Source organism: Phytophthora cinnamomi (genome assembly GCF_018691715.1).
Source record: "Phytophthora cinnamomi strain GKB4 chromosome Unknown Contig68, whole genome shotgun sequence".
Taxonomy (NCBI): Eukaryota; Oomycota; class Peronosporomycetes; order Peronosporales; family Peronosporaceae; genus Phytophthora; species Phytophthora cinnamomi.
Window position 1 is genome coordinate 180,129 of NW_027151001.1, and position 14,883 is coordinate 195,011.

At 52.1% G+C, this 14,883-nt stretch overlaps 7 protein-coding genes across 7 annotated transcripts; 3 read left to right on the forward strand and 4 right to left on the reverse strand.

Moving 5' to 3' along the window:
- Window positions 1-4,553: 4,553 nt before the first annotated feature.
- Window positions 4,554-5,208, forward strand: IUM83_07629 (uncharacterized protein; the record flags this gene model as incomplete). The annotated part of the gene is made up of 3 exons (XM_067931943.1): window positions 4,554-4,561; window positions 4,648-4,669; window positions 4,771-5,208. The coding sequence occupies 3 exons, from the start codon at window positions 4,554-4,556 to the stop codon at window positions 5,206-5,208; spliced, it is 468 nt and encodes a 155-aa protein (XP_067786361.1).
- Window positions 5,209-5,342: 134 nt separating this feature from the next.
- On the forward strand, window positions 5,343-6,802 carry IUM83_07630 (histone-lysine n-methyltransferase setd3; the record flags this gene model as incomplete). Its single annotated transcript, XM_067931944.1, has 3 exons — window positions 5,343-6,338; window positions 6,412-6,509; window positions 6,601-6,802. 3 exons carry the CDS (start codon window positions 5,343-5,345, stop codon window positions 6,800-6,802), a joined length of 1,296 nt encoding a protein of 431 aa, XP_067786441.1.
- A 161-nt stretch (window positions 6,803-6,963) lies between these two features.
- Window positions 6,964-7,752, reverse strand: IUM83_07631 (Zinc-binding region-containing protein; the record flags this gene model as incomplete). Its single annotated transcript, XM_067931945.1, has 3 exons — window positions 6,964-7,326; window positions 7,406-7,484; window positions 7,562-7,752. The coding sequence occupies 3 exons, from the start codon at window positions 7,750-7,752 to the stop codon at window positions 6,964-6,966; spliced, it is 633 nt and encodes a 210-aa protein (XP_067786243.1).
- Window positions 7,753-8,617: 865 nt separating this feature from the next.
- Window positions 8,618-10,763, forward strand: IUM83_07632 (Conserved oligomeric Golgi complex subunit; the record flags this gene model as incomplete). Its single annotated transcript, XM_067931946.1, has 5 exons — window positions 8,618-9,361; window positions 9,446-9,523; window positions 9,608-9,687; window positions 9,787-10,423; window positions 10,503-10,763. The coding sequence occupies 5 exons, from the start codon at window positions 8,618-8,620 to the stop codon at window positions 10,761-10,763; spliced, it is 1,800 nt and encodes a 599-aa protein (XP_067786244.1).
- A 128-nt stretch (window positions 10,764-10,891) lies between these two features.
- Window positions 10,892-11,284, reverse strand: IUM83_07633 (metallo-beta-lactamase family protein; the record flags this gene model as incomplete). Its single annotated transcript, XM_067931947.1, has 1 exon — window positions 10,892-11,284. One exon carries the CDS (start codon window positions 11,282-11,284, stop codon window positions 10,892-10,894), a length of 393 nt encoding a protein of 130 aa, XP_067786278.1.
- Window positions 11,285-12,140: 856 nt separating this feature from the next.
- IUM83_07634 (metallo-beta-lactamase family protein) lies at window positions 12,141-13,079 on the reverse strand (the record flags this gene model as incomplete). The annotated part of the gene is made up of 1 exon (XM_067931948.1): window positions 12,141-13,079. One exon carries the CDS (start codon window positions 13,077-13,079, stop codon window positions 12,141-12,143), a length of 939 nt encoding a protein of 312 aa, XP_067786239.1.
- A 311-nt stretch (window positions 13,080-13,390) lies between these two features.
- On the reverse strand, window positions 13,391-13,777 carry IUM83_07635 (metallo-beta-lactamase family protein; the record flags this gene model as incomplete). The annotated part of the gene is made up of 1 exon (XM_067931949.1): window positions 13,391-13,777. The coding sequence occupies one exon, from the start codon at window positions 13,775-13,777 to the stop codon at window positions 13,391-13,393; it is 387 nt and encodes a 128-aa protein (XP_067786240.1).
- Between the last annotated feature and the right edge of the window lie 1,106 nt (window positions 13,778-14,883).

Genomic DNA, 14,883 nt, shown 5'->3' on the forward strand with positions numbered 1-14,883 from the left:
GACTACACTGATAGTCCGCCTCGCATTCATTCCCCCAGAACCCTTTCGAAAAGACTGATGGCCGCTGTGGATTACCAAGAGGCAATTTTTGAGGCTCACATGCAGTTGGCTATTATGGAGCACACACACGAGTTGGAGACAGTTCAAGCGGAGACTATAACGCTAGCTCAGGCTTTTAAAGAAGAGATGGAGGACAATGCAAGCACTCACCGGTTAGCGTTAGACCACGCTACGTTGGAGAAAAAGTTTGACGATGATATTCAAGATGTGATGCAGCAGTTGACTACAATCCGTCAAACAGAGGAGCAAGAACGAACGGCTCAGGAATCTCACATGGAACAACAATTGAGGCAAGCTAATTTACGGGAATGCAGCGTTCAGACAGAAGTGTTGCAACGAGCTGATGCAGCTACCTCGGCGGCATTTTATGTTGATACATCCACTTCACCCGTTCGCTTTGTTTCCGATGCGGCTGTACAGCATGACACAATAGAGCTCACGACAGAAGCATCCGCTTTAGCAAATAGTGCAATCGGCGAGGATGAGTTGGAATACGCTAGTGATGAGAACGCGGTTCTGTATGAGGAAACATTCGAAAAGGAGAGTCAACTGGAGGTGGACGCTCAAACGTACAATAAGAGGAATGCCTCAGATATATCCTCCATCGCCGAATCGGTAACGCGCAGTCGACTGCAGAGTGAAGGAAGTGAGGAGAGTGAAATTCACTCGGTCCTTTCTGATCCAGATATGATAGCAGACGATGATACCATTGTGAAATCAGGAGTGACGAATCGTATCGGTTCTGAAGGTAACTCTGTTGCTGACGACGAGGAGTACGAGGATGAAGTCAGCAATACTCCGGCAAGTGAACATGCCGTATCCGCATCAATAGATTATGAGGAGGACTTTGATACCTCCTCTCCAACTGTGAAATCTGCGCGTGAACGTGACAATACCGTCGAAGATGACGTTGAAGATGACGCTCCTGTGCAATCTGTGAGTGCGGTCGAAGAGTATCCTGTTGAACATGACACGCTTGATGATGGCGCACTTGGAAACGCTGGCGATGACGACAAAGGCGCATATTCTGAGGAAGGTTTCGATAACTCTGTTGCTGACGACGAGGAGTACGAAGATGAAGTCAGCAATACTCCGGCAAGTGAACATGCCGTATCCGCATCAATAGATTATGAGGAGGACTTTGATACCTCCTCTCCAACTGTGAAATCTGCGCGTGAACGTGACAATACCGTCGAAGATGACGTTGAAGATGACGCTCCTGTGCAATCTGTGAGTGCGGTCGAAGAGTATCCTGTTGAACATGACACGCTTGATGATGGCGCACTTGGAAACGCTGGCGATGACGACAAAGGCGCATATTCTGAGGAAGGTTTCGATAACTCTGTTGCTGACGACGAGGAGTACGAAGATGAAGTCAGCAATACTCCGGCAAGTGAACATGCCGTATCCGCATCAATAGATTATGAGGAGGACTTTGATACCTCCTCTCCAACTGTGAAATCTGCGCGTGAACGTGACAATACCGTCGAAGATGACGTTGAAGATGACGCTCCTGTGCAATCTGTGAGTGCGGTCGAAGAGTATCCTGTTGAACATGACACGCTTGATGATGGCGCACTTGGAAACGCTGGCGATGACGACAAAGGCGCATATTCTGAGGAAGGTTTCGATAACTCTGTTGCTGACGACGAGGAGTACGAAGATGAAGTCAGCAATACTCCGGCAAGTGAACATGCCGTATCCGCATCAATAGATTATGAGGAGGACTTTGATACCTCCTCTCCAACTGTGAAATCTGCGCGTGAACGTGACAATACCGTCGAAGATGACGTTGAAGATGACGCTCCTGTGCAATCTGTGAGTGCGGTCGAAGAGTATCCTGTTGAACATGACACGCTTGATGATGGCGCACTTGGAAACGCTGGCGATGACGACAAAGGCGCATATTCTGAGGAAGGTTTCGATAACTCTGTTGCTGACGACGAGGAGTACGAAGATGAAGTCAGCAATACTCCGGCAAGTGAACATGCCGTATCCGCATCAATAGATTATGAGGAGGACTTTGATACCTCCTCTCCAACTGTGAAATTCTGCGCGTGAACGTGACAATACCGTCGAAGATGACGTTGAAGATGACGCTCCTGTGCAATCTGTGAGTGCGGTCGAAGAGTATCCTGTTGAACATGACACGCTTGATGATGGCGCACTTGGAAACGCTGGCGATGACGACAAAGGCGCATATTCTGAGGAAGGTTTCGATAACTCTGTTGCTGACGACGAGGAGTACGAAGATGAAGTCAGCAATACTCCGGCAAGTGAACATGCCGTATCCGCATCAATAGATTATGAGGAGGACTTTGATACCTCCTCTCCAACTGTGAAATCTGCGCGTGAACGTGACAATACCGTCGAAGATGACGTTGAAGATGACGCTCCTGTGCAATCTGTGAGTGCGGTCGAAGAGTATCCTGTTGAACATGACACGCCTGATGATGGCGCACTTGGAAACGCTGGCGATGACGATCAAGATGCGTATTCTGAGGAAGGATTTGATAGCGCATCGGGATCAATCTCCAATGAGGAACCTCCGCCCATTACGGCAAGCATTGCACCAAGCAGTATCTATGACACGAGTCCTACTGCGTCAGCTTGGGTAAAAGAGGAAGAACTTACGCAAGTAATAGATGGTACAATGGAGCAGCTTCATGACGACAAGCCCGTGAATGAACTGAATTATGAACCAGCACAACATAATGCTTCTACCCAATACGCTGCGGAGGAAAGCCAATCTCTCCTTACTTCAGCATCAATCTCGATTTCACATGACAGCGAAGAGGAAGTTTTGACAAAGAGTATCGAGGAACGAACCACGCGACTTCAGGAGTTGAGGCTAAAAATTGCAAACCGCAAAGGTGAAATTCGTGCGGTGCAGAAGCAAATGCGCGTTGAGAAGCGTAAAGAGCAACTTACAGAGGAAGAGAAACTTTTGTGGAATGAACTGGAGTCTGTTGAAAAGTTACTTAGGGCTGACGAGGCAGCGTTGGAATTGTGCCGACAGAGGAATCGGTTGGAGATGATGAACCTTCAGGCCAGACAGCTGATTCATGCTTCTCGTAAAGAACATACCCTGCTAGATGGATACAATTATGTTGAAGATACTGAACCAATCGATAACCCCACCAATCCTAGTGTTCGAGACAGAGAGACTGCTGATCGAGTATTTGTAGACTTGCTTGATGGATATAACTACGTCGAAGACGCTGAACCAATTGATAACCACACCAATCCAACTGTTGCTCAAGACATAGAGCCTGCAGTTGATTTTCTGGATGGAAATAACTACGTTGAAGACACTAAAACAATTGATAGCCACACCAATCCTACTGTTGCTAGAGACAGAGATACTGCTGCTGATTTGTTTGATGGAAATAACTACTTCGAAGACACCGAACCAATTGATAACCACACCAATCCTACTGTTGCTAGAGACAGAGAGACTGCTGATCGAGTATTTCCAGACTTGCTCGATGGATATAACTACGTCGAAGACGCTGAATCAATTGATAACGACACCGATCCTACGGCTGTTCAAGACGTAGAGACTGCTGATCAAGTATTTCCAGACTTGCTTGATCGAAATAACTACGTCGAAGACACTGAACCAATTGATAACCACACCAATCCTACTGTTGCTAGAGACAGAGAGACTGCTGATCGAGTATTTCCAGACTTGCTTGATGGATATAACTACGTTGAAGACGCTGAACGAATTGATAACGACACCGATCCCACTGTTGCTCAAGACGTAGAGACTGCTGATCAAGGATTTTCAGACTTGCTCGATCGAAATAACTACGTGGAAGACACTGAATCAATTGATAACTACGCCAATCCTACGGCTGTTCAAGACGTAGAGACTGTTGATCAAGTATCTCCAGACTTGCTTGATGGAAATAACTACGTCGAAGACACCGAAGCAATTGGTAACCACACCAATCCTACTGTTGCTAGAGACAGAGAGACTGCTGATCAAGTATTTCCAGACTTACTTGATCGAAATAACTACGTCGAAGATACTGAATCCATTGATAGCCACACCAATCCTACTAGAGACAGAGAGACTGCTGATCAAGTTGCAGATTTGCTTGATGGATATAACTACGTTGAAGACACGGAACCCATTGATAACCACGTCAATCCTATTGTCGAAGACACTGAACCTGAAACTACCTCGGGCGCTGGTACTGACCTCAATAAGGCAGCAAAAAGTGAAAGAGTGGCGGATGAAATTTTCTCGACTGTTTATGATGATATCGTCAACTCGGAGCTGCGAATTTGGTCATGCCGTCGACTTTCAGCGTCAACTGAAAGTAGCCCGCAAAGCTCTGTTACCAGCACCAATGCATCCGCGCTCATCACATCTGCAAAGGTAGGAATCCCTCTTGAATCTGTGAATCGAGTGGCCGACCAGAACTCGAGAGCGAGGGATCTCAACATAACACAACAATTAGTGGATCGGCTAGAGGTTGTGCATGGCGAGGTAAGTTTACAATACGTGCCTTGTTGATTTGAAGACCGTTATTGTTTGCATTAACGGTTTTGTTCGCTGCAACGTTATGCCAACAGATTCGTCTTCCAGAAAGGCAAGGTAGTTTGGAGAACGGACCGATGTCAGCCACACCAGCCGCCCATGCACTCTATGATACTGTTAAAGCACTTGCCCGTAGCTGTTTCAATGCTGTCCTGCAGACTTCAGCAGGAGAAAGACCGCTTGACCAGACGATAATTCTTGAAGTCGTTCGACGGCACGTCGAAGCCGAAATCAATGAGCTCCTAGAGATCCGAGAGCAGTCCGAACATGAACTGGAGCGACAACTCCAGTTGCTGTCCGATGAAACTGGCGCTGAAGATGGTTTCAACGGCGACTTATTGCTTTCGCAGAACTGCATCGCATCAAACGTGAGCAGCATCGTCTCCAAGGTGCAGTCAGATTTGAGCAGGACGACCGAGGAGCTGTCAAGTGCGGTTCAACCCTCTCGGTCGGGAATATTCCCACGCACGCCAACATCCCGCGCCAGAAGTACCTCCATCCTCTCCTCCCTCCAAACGCAGCAAGACCAAGAGCTGCAGCAGAGACTCACGGCCATGATTCTCGGCGACCTGCTGCACGACGCCGGTCTACCTTGAAGTTGCGTTTGACGCACATACGACCACCGAGATGAGTACTCTCAAAGTTTATGTTTTTGCGTAACTGTAGCAATGAATATCTCGGTCAGTCAGCCATCCGTTTTGACAAGGGTAGCCAAGAGCTCCTGCAGACCATGAGCTCTCCTGCAGTAGTGACCAAGCTGCTGGAGTGGCTCGAGGCCCATGGAGCCGCCGACAGTTTGCTGGACATCCGGTACCTGGGCAAGCTTGAAGGCCACGGCGTGTTCGCCAAGCAGCCGTTGACTAGCGGCCAAGTGACGCTGCAGGTGCCATTCAAGCTCACCATGAACACCGAGTCCGCTGCCACGTCGGACTTGGCGCCGGTGCTCGAGAAATACCCGCAGATCCCCGACGACGAGGTGCTGGCGCTGCATTTGATGCACGAGCGTAGCAAATGTGACGCGTCGTTTTTCGCGCCGTTCATCGCATCGATGCCCACCACGTTCGACTTGCCAGTCTTCTGGTCGGAGGCAGAGCTTAATGAGCTCAAGGGCACGAACGTGCTGCTGCTGACGCAGCTGATGAAGCAGCACCTGGAGAGGGACTTCGAGAACATCCACCAGGCCGTGGCTGAGGATTTTCCCGAGATTTTTGCGTCCCTGCCGACGTTGACTATTGACGATTACATGTGGGCTATGAGCGTGATCTGGAGTCGTGCGTTCGGCGTGAGCAGGGGCGGGAAGTACCTTCACGTGCTGTGTCCAGCGATGGATATGTTCAACCACGACGTGACCGTGCGAAACCCGCTGGATGACTTCGTTTCGTTCGATGAGGAGAAGCAGATGATGACGCACCACGTACCGGAAAGCGTGGCGGCCGGTTCTGCCGTGCACATCAGCTACGGGCAGTACTCGAATGCGAAGCTGCTATATTCGTATGGATTCGTTTCGTATGAAAACTTCCGCCGAGGTGTGGATTTCTGGATGAAGATCCCGCCTACCGATCCTTACTTCAAGCTGAAGCAGACTGTTCTTGATACGAATGAGCTCACTGGTGAACAGACGTACGATTTCCGCGGCACACTCCTTAAAAACGATGTCGACGAAAGACTGCTGGCCACCCTGCGTGTGATTCTGATGAACGAACAGGAAATTCGTCTGTACAAGAAGGTGAGCTTGTCCTTTACTTTTTTGTGTGCAGCCACGTCAACTGACTGGTATATCGCTGCTTTATTCCTGCCAGGCTTACGAGTCATCGATTATCAGCGCTCGCAATGAGTTGGCAGTGTATGAAAATCTGCAGAGCACGTGCCGTCGCAAGCTTGCGAACTACGCCACAACGTAAGTGAATTGATACTTCATACTATGTCTGACGGGCGTTCCCTTTCAATTAACGTTTCTGCTTTGTTGTGTATTGGTTCTAAAAAATAAGGCTTGAAGAGGACGAAGCGATCCTGGCTGAAACGGAGGCAGAGTCGAACCCAAGGTTGGCATTCGCAACCCGGGTGCGAATGGAGGACAAAGAAGTGTTCTCTAGCGTGATCGATACGCTCGAACAGTGGAAGCAATCGCTTGCCGCGGACCCTGACACGTATCCGCCTAGCACAACGAGATCCGGTAACAATCACGAATAAGCTGGGGTTGTAAATTTTCAGTCCATTTCATTCTGCTCTTATGGTTGCTTCCGACCACATTCTTTAAAGGCTTCAATCCACAATCATCGTGGACAAAATCCTTGGTAACATCAACGAGGAACGCTACGGCGGTTCGAGTAAGTTAGACACTCTTCCCGACGTTAGTTGGACAGCCTGCGGTCGAGTAGCTGACGCAGCACACTGGGTGTGAAGTACGGCAGCCTCGCGTTTACCTCCTCATCGTTAAGGTACTTGGCACCGCCGATGTGGCCACGGCAGTTGGGTGCACCGCAACGGCAGTCGAATTTCTCGTCCATGTCCCACTCACTCGTCGAGTAGTCGAACGTCAAGTGTTCGCCCTTGGAGATTGGCTTGATTGCCACAAATGACACCTTGGCTTCATTTTCGGCCATGTCGATGCGCGTGTTGGGGTTGCAGCTGTGGTTTACGAACTCCAGCCCGCCGGTGAAGTCCATGTGCTTCTCGGGTGTGATCTGCACCGTGAACCGAGTTGGCTTCGAGTACTGAAAGGCAGAAAACCGGAAAGATACGAGTGAGTTATCGTGCGCATCTTGCAGCCGATACGAAGTACGAGCAACTCACCAAATTGCCGGGGGCCGACCCAATGACATCGTCCTTCTTGAAGTTTTGTCCAGCCACTGCCGATCGCCAGTGCTCGTTCCTATCAGGCGCAATTATCCAAGCTAATTAGATACGATTGCCTCCATGAAACATTGACTGATGTCCTGTTAAACGTACAGCTGCTCGATGTAGAAGCGTCCGTCAGAGCCCGACGGCACGTAGCTGAGCTGGCCGCTTTGCTGGGCCTCGTGGCCGTGGCCGTTGACCTTGGAGCGCTTGGCGCTGGTTGAAGCGGTAGCAGCAGCAAAGTGGCGACGACTGATGCACGTCACGGAGCGCGAGGCCAGCGGAATGTTGCGGGTCAGCATGGTGCAGGGGGGAAGGAGGGAGTGGAGGCTTCTGACGCTCTCGAGCCGGATTCGACTGTGAGGAGGAGATTGGGAAATGACCTCGGGATTGCACTGCAATGCAGCCGTGACGAAGGCGCGACCACATGCTCGTTCCTGCCCGCGAGGAGGAAGGCCGTTGCGTTTCAAGTCGGAGGTGCGATCGTCAGATAAGGCTGCTGAACTCGCACATGTGGGATTCATTATGTCACGAGTGACACGTAAACGAGGGCTAGGGCCAAAAGTTGAACTTCAGCCTGAAACCGTCGCGCTTCAACCTGAAGCAGCCTGCAGGAAGATCGCTGTTTTCGATCCATCCTCCCGAAAGCGATTTCGGTCAACGAAGCAGACACAGTTTAGCTGCAATTGCTGCTAGCGGCTGGGCCCCTTCGTGTGTGCACCAAGTTTTGTGCGATAGCTGTAGAACTGGCTGAGAATGCCTGCACCAGGAGGATGGTGGTGATAAATTCACGCCAACTCCGAGTACACGTGCACTTGGCAAGTGCCACTTGCACAGATGAGTGAACATTGACAAATCGAAGCGCGTGCCGTAAACTGGTCCCGCCTTGGTCAACGTGACTCAAAGCCCGACATGGGCTGCTCAGCGTTGCCTGCAGTGCAGGGCCTGGCGGTCACCGTGTTTGTTTCTCCACACAACTTCTGACAAGACATCAGGGCGTAACGTCGTCGAGCCTTCGGAACACTCATCACCTCTGTTCTTACGCGATGGCGCTCAAGTCTCGGGCACTTCGGCGGTCGATAGCATATCGTGACATTCCAACCGAACTATCATAAATCATACCGAGAATATTGCCGATCCAAAAGTCAAACTTGACAATTCCTCACCATGGCGGCGATGCTGCCGTCGCTCAAGACGTGCTCGCTCGAGGAGCTCAGGAAGGAGCCGTGGCGGCTGCAGATCCAGGCGGACAACACGGCGGAGCAGCTGCGCAGCCTCGTGCTCAAGAACTACCACGTCTTCATCCAGAGCAACCAGTGCGCGGCCATCGTCAAGGACGACCTGGCCGAGCTGCAGAGTGACACGACGCGCGTCGAGGCCGCCATCCCGCAGCTGCAGCGCCACTGCGCCGCCTTCCAGCAGGACGTGGCGGACGTCGTGGCCAAGCACGGCGACATCCAGTTCGTCTTCGAGCACTACCTGCAGCTCACGGAGCTGCTGGAGATCCCGCAGCTGCTCGAGGCCTGCATCCACAACGAGCTCTTCGACTCGGCGCTGGACGTGATCCAGTTCGCAAACGAGACGTTCCAGGCTGACGACGGCAGTGACGGGGACGGCGCCGCGGCGTCGCGCAACCTCGTGATCGACTGCCTCGTGCGGGAGGTGGCCGAGATGACCGGCGTCATGCGGGACAAGCTGCTGCAGAAGCTGCGCGAGGACCTGCAGCTCGCGCTGTGCGTGCGCGTTGTGGGCTATCTGCGCCGCCTGGACGCGCTGGTGGACAAGGGTGCGGCGGCTGCGGTGGGGTCGCTGGAGTACGAGAAGCGGCTCAAGGAGGAGTTCCTCACCTGCCGGAACGTCTGGCTGTCGTCTCTGAGCAGGGGTATTTCGTCCTCCGACCCGTACCAATACGTGCGTGTGGACTGTGGAGAGTGCAGTGTAAGGGTGTAGGGCCGTTGAAACTGATGCGCGGTGATCGTTTTGGTGGTTTGCTAGATTATTCAAGTGATCGACATCAAGAGAACGAGCTGGTTCGATATGATCACCCAATACTCGGCGATCTTCGGCAGTGAGGTAAGCGAAACTGGATGGAGAAATTTATTGCATGCTTGAGGTGGGCTAACGTTAGTATTTTGCTGAAAACTTGGGGGACTAAAGAACGTAGATGGCAAGGTGGACCCTCCCCTGTGTCGCTGGGCGACAACGACAGTCGCAAACTTTATCCACATCCTCATGAAGTACGTCAGCTATCGTTTTGGCTGCGCACATGTGCACCATTGTCGGATACACGCCATAGTTGGAACGTCAGTAACCTTGAACTGTTTTAATGCGACCAGGCAACTTCCCAAGATCGACGATTTCAGCTCTATCGCGACAATTCTCGAGCAGAGTCTTTTCTTTGGTGGATCTCTGGGCCGCGTTGGTGTGGACTTCCGGGCTGTTCTAGTCGTGTACTTTGAGGACCACGTATTGAACCTCATGACTGAGTACTGGCGGTCGGCTTGCCGTGAATTCCAAGAAAATCTAAACGCTCATTCGCTGTCGGCAGCCGGTGGGTCCTCATTTTCGGCCTCATCAAAAACGCCCATTGTGATCGCCTCGTACCGCTCGTCGGCTAATGGAAGTGGTAACAATTTCCCCTTCGCTGCTCGCCCGACAACTACTTCATCCGACGGGGAGGATTATTCACCGCCAAGATGCCTGATGTCGTTTCCACTGCTGGCCGAATTCACCAACGCGCTGCTTTCATCGCTAAATGAATTGAGGCTGTGCGCAATTTCGTCGCTACAGAATCGTCTTGGCAAAAAGTACCAGAGCGCAATCGGCACAATGTTGCTTACCATTGCCGACTTTGTTCGGGAGAATGGACTTGATCTTCACGCCCCGATTGGGGGAAACGATGAAAGCGCAAATATTGCCCCGAGGAATGCAAGGGTAGCGACGCTTACTGAGTCAGTGCGTGCTATGAATGAGGCAAGTCATATCTACTGCAATGCATGCAGGTCCACATCCATGCTTTTCCTAACGTTTTATATATTGGTTTATTTCACAGGTTATTCGTGCGGAGCTTGTGCCATATCTGATCAAGTGCTTCCATCGCCTGTTTCCTGTTCCATCAGCGGCCACTCTTAGCGCCGCCAATGCTGTGAGCAAGGAGATTGAAGACTTCGATGAAATTATGCGTGAGGCCGGTTTGCTGGTTCCTCCACCGGCTGGCGAGACCGATGCAAAAACTGAAGTGGAAGTGAAGACTGATGTTTTGGAGACACCAGCCTTCGAAGTTGATGCAGCTCTCCCCGACACACTCGAGTAGAACTGTCCAGTGACGACAAAGTAACGCAAGAGCCGAGAATCGATGTTGTTGCTGCTGTGGTTAGTTATCGTAACAGTGTATGATGGCTCTACCTTCGAGTCTTCAACAGCAACAGCATTACCACGTATTCATGGGAAAGCTATGCGCATGCCGTCGTATGGCATCTCGATGTGAAGGCTTTTTTCATTGCCGATTTCCTTCACCAGCTTGCCGTATGTGAAGTAATCTAACTCGTGGTTCATGCCAGTCAGAAGAGTACGCTTGGGGCGAATAGTCTCAACCTCCTTCACTACTTGCATCAGGTTCATGTGAGTACTGTTGCGTTTGTCCAGATAGAGCGCGTCAATAATCAGTATGTCAATCGGCGGTTTGCTGGTGTCGTTGAGGTATGCCCGCGTCTCCTCTGGAAATTCGCTCACGTCCGAGATGTAGACAAACCGTGCATCGAATTCGTGGCCAAACTCGAAGCCGAATGACGTATACCCAGCACCGTGGGTAACGGGAATTGGCAGGAATGCCATGCCACAGGCCTCAAATGGGACCCAAGGCTTGAAAGCTTCTAGTCGAAGTTTTGCCGTCCAGCGAAATGGATTCTTGGCAGGAGTTTCCGGTTCGCAATTGTTTAGTGATGAAATCTCCTCCACGAGATACGGAAACTTTGCTCGTACATCACGACTTGTATCATCGCAGCAATGAACCGCCATCGATTCAGGTGGGATCTTATACAGCTCCTTCGTCTCCGGGTCCACCGTCTCCACGAAAGGCTGAACCTCGCGCAAGTCGTCCAAGCCCAGACACGCGTCGGCATGATCATGAGTGAGCACCACTGAATGAACTGCGGAAACACCGATCTTGGGGAAAATGCGCAGCGCTGCCTCTCGAAAAGTTTTGCCGCAGTCGATGAGTACGTTGGTGTTGGTTTGCAAATTGCGAATGAGGAGGCTGGGGTTGAGTCGACGATTCTTGGAGTCCGGATTCGCTTGAGCCTCTTGACAGATATCGCAGCCTTTGCCAAGAAGACAACGCATAGACGGCGAGGAAGATGAGGTCCCGCAGCCGAGAATCACGACTTCCATTGGGGCTGAATCGAGGACACCTGCGCGGGGGAGGGGGGGGGGGAGCAAAAGGCGAATGAGGCTGAACAGTTCATCCGACAGTTAGATAGATCGTGTGACGACTGGTCAAGCAAGGCTGGCGTGACCCAAAATGGCCCCCCCCCCCCAACGCCTTCACCAAATTCCACCAGCTTAATCCCTGGTGCGGGTTTACGCTAGAACTGTAGACTGAAGTACTTCGTAGTTCGTATTGATGACGATTGCCCGGTTGAGACCGTAGCATCCGTATTAACGCTGGTCGAGTCTATATTGCGTGGCATGTTCAAGGGAAGGCGATGCGTAGGCCATCGTAAGTCATCTCGATGTTCAGGCCCTTCTCCTCGCCCATTTTCGGCACTTCAACGCTGTGTTTGGGGTAGTCAAAGTCATGACTCATACCCGTTAGCAATGTACGCTTCGGCTGGATGGTCGCGATCTCCTCCACCACCTTCTGCAAGTTCATATGCGTGCTGTGATACTTCTCCAGGTAGAGCGCATCGATCAGCAGGACATCGATCGGGGGCTTGCTCTTGTCGTTCAGGAACGCCCGAGTATCATCCGGGATTTCGCTCACATCGGAGATGTAAACGAACCTCGCACCAGCCTCGTAACCAAACTCAAACCCAAACGATGTGTACCCCTCGCCATGGATCACTGGGAACGGGAGGAACTTGATGCCACACGCCTCGAACGGCTCCCATGGACTGAACGCGTCAATTTGAAGCTTAGCGGTCCATCGGAACGGCTTCGGCGCGGCTTCACCGGCCGGCGGAGCGGGTTCGTTGTCGATCAAGTACGGGAACTTGGCAATGACGTCGTGGCTCGTTGGCTCACTGCAGTGCACCTTCATGGCCTCCGGCGGGATCTTGTACAGTTCCTTGGTCACAGGGTCGACGGTCTCAACGTGAGCTTGCACCTCTCGCAGGTCGTCCATGCCCAGCAGCGCATCGGCGTGGTCGTGAGTGAGCACCAGCGAGTGTACCGCCGACACGCCAACCTTGGGGAAGATCCTCAGTGCTGCCTCACGAAAGGTCTTGCCGCAGTCGATGAGGACGTTGGTGTCGGTCTTGAGGTTCCGGACAAGCAAGCTAGGGTTCAGTCGCCGGTTCTTGGAGTCCGGGTTGGTGTGCGCTTCAAGGCACACGGCACAGTTCTGGCTCAGTACGCAGCGCATGGACGGCACCGACGACGACGGCCCGCAGCCGAGCACCACCACCTCCATCGTGAATAAGCGCAGCAAGGGGGGCGTATCGGAGACTGCGCTGACGCAGATGAGAGACTGGTTGGCTAATGCGTTCCCGGAGAACGACCCTCCTCGTGCATAAAACTCGTCCGTTACCTGGGACGTTATGGCACCAAGCCGAAGCCGTAGTTGAATGAGAGAGCAGCTCAATGGAGCACGGAGGAGTTCATAGCAATAACATTCGTCTGAGATGTATGAGATAGCTTAAGGTGCTGAATGCCAGGTAGCAGTGCACTACATGGTATCTTCGTTGAAGCCTCACCGTCACGGGGCAGTCGAAACGCCGAGTGCTACGGGAACGTCAGTCGCATACCGTTGTAGGCCATCGCGACGCGCAAGACATACTCCTCGCCCATCTTTGCTACGACAGCGCTATGAGAGTAGAAGTCGAATTCGTGGCTCATGCCAGTGAGCAACGTGAGTTTCGGGCGGATCGTCTTGATTTTTTCGATCACGTCTAGCAAGTTCATGTGCGTATTGTGGTGGTGAACGATATAAAGCGCATCGATGACGAGAACGTCGATCCGCGGCTTGCTGGTGTCGTTCAGGCACGCTCGCGTCTCCTCCGGGAACTCGTTCACATCGGAGATGTAGACGAATCTCCCCCCCACCACCTCAAACCCAAATTCGAAGCCGAACGACGTATACGTGGCCGCATGGATCACCGGAAACGGCAGAAACTCAATTCACCAGCCTCAAATCGCTTCCACGGCTCAAACTTGTTCAGCCCAAGCTTGGCAACCCAGCGGGGTGGCGACGCGTTCGTTGGAGCAAGCTCACCTAACTCTGGCGGAGGCTTCTCCTCTATAAGGTAGGGAAACCTGATTCGAATTGACAGGCAGGTATCATGACTGCAGTGAACCGCCATCGATTCAGGTGGGACCTTGTACACCTCCTTCGTCTCCGGGTCCACCGTCTCCACGAAAGGCTGAACCTCGCGCAAGTCGTCCAAGCCCAGACACGCGTCGGCATGATCATGAGTGAGCACCACTGAATAAACTGCGGAGACGCCGATCTTGGGGAAAATACGCAGCGCTGCCTCTCGAAAAGTTTTGCCGCAGTCGATGAGTACGTTGGTGTTGGTTTGCAGATTGCGAATGAGGAGGCTGGGGTTGAGTCGACGATTCTTGGAGTCGGGGTTCGCATGGGCATCGGTACAAACTTTGCAGTCCTGAGTGAGCAGGCAACGGACGGATGGGACAGAGGAGGACGTCCCGCAGCCGAGGACGATGATTTCCATGTGGACGGATACCGTAGCGCGGAACTCTTGGCGAGCTTCGAGCGACTCATTTGGACGCATGACACGCAAAGGTACCAAAATGAGGGTACAGTACTTGAAGCTGGCAACAACTTGACCAGGTCCGCTTCGTTCGATTGACAAGTCGTCATCAATCCATGAGCTCAGGTGGCCACAATCGCACTCTTCTGGCGGTGGAGACATCTACAGTATACAAGTGCAGTTTCTTTCTGCCACGTGTACGAAATCGGCCATCTGCGAGTCTCCGAGAAGCTGTGCGCGGACTTGACGTCCCGCCTGCACTGTGCAATGCAGTACAGTGTACTGTAGCCACTTTTAGTCGTGGTAGGACGAACGTTAATATGCTGCCAGCGTTTCCAGCACTGTTGTCATCCTGTGCATCCACGGGATTCCTCCTACATCTACCGCTGCAATGAATGTTGCTGTTCGTAACATTCCTCGACTGAGCTGGGGTGCGCCTTCACTTTTTCTACGGATCGACTAGCGCTTTGCAGGCAGGTCGATGCAGCCAACTCGTGCCCGCCA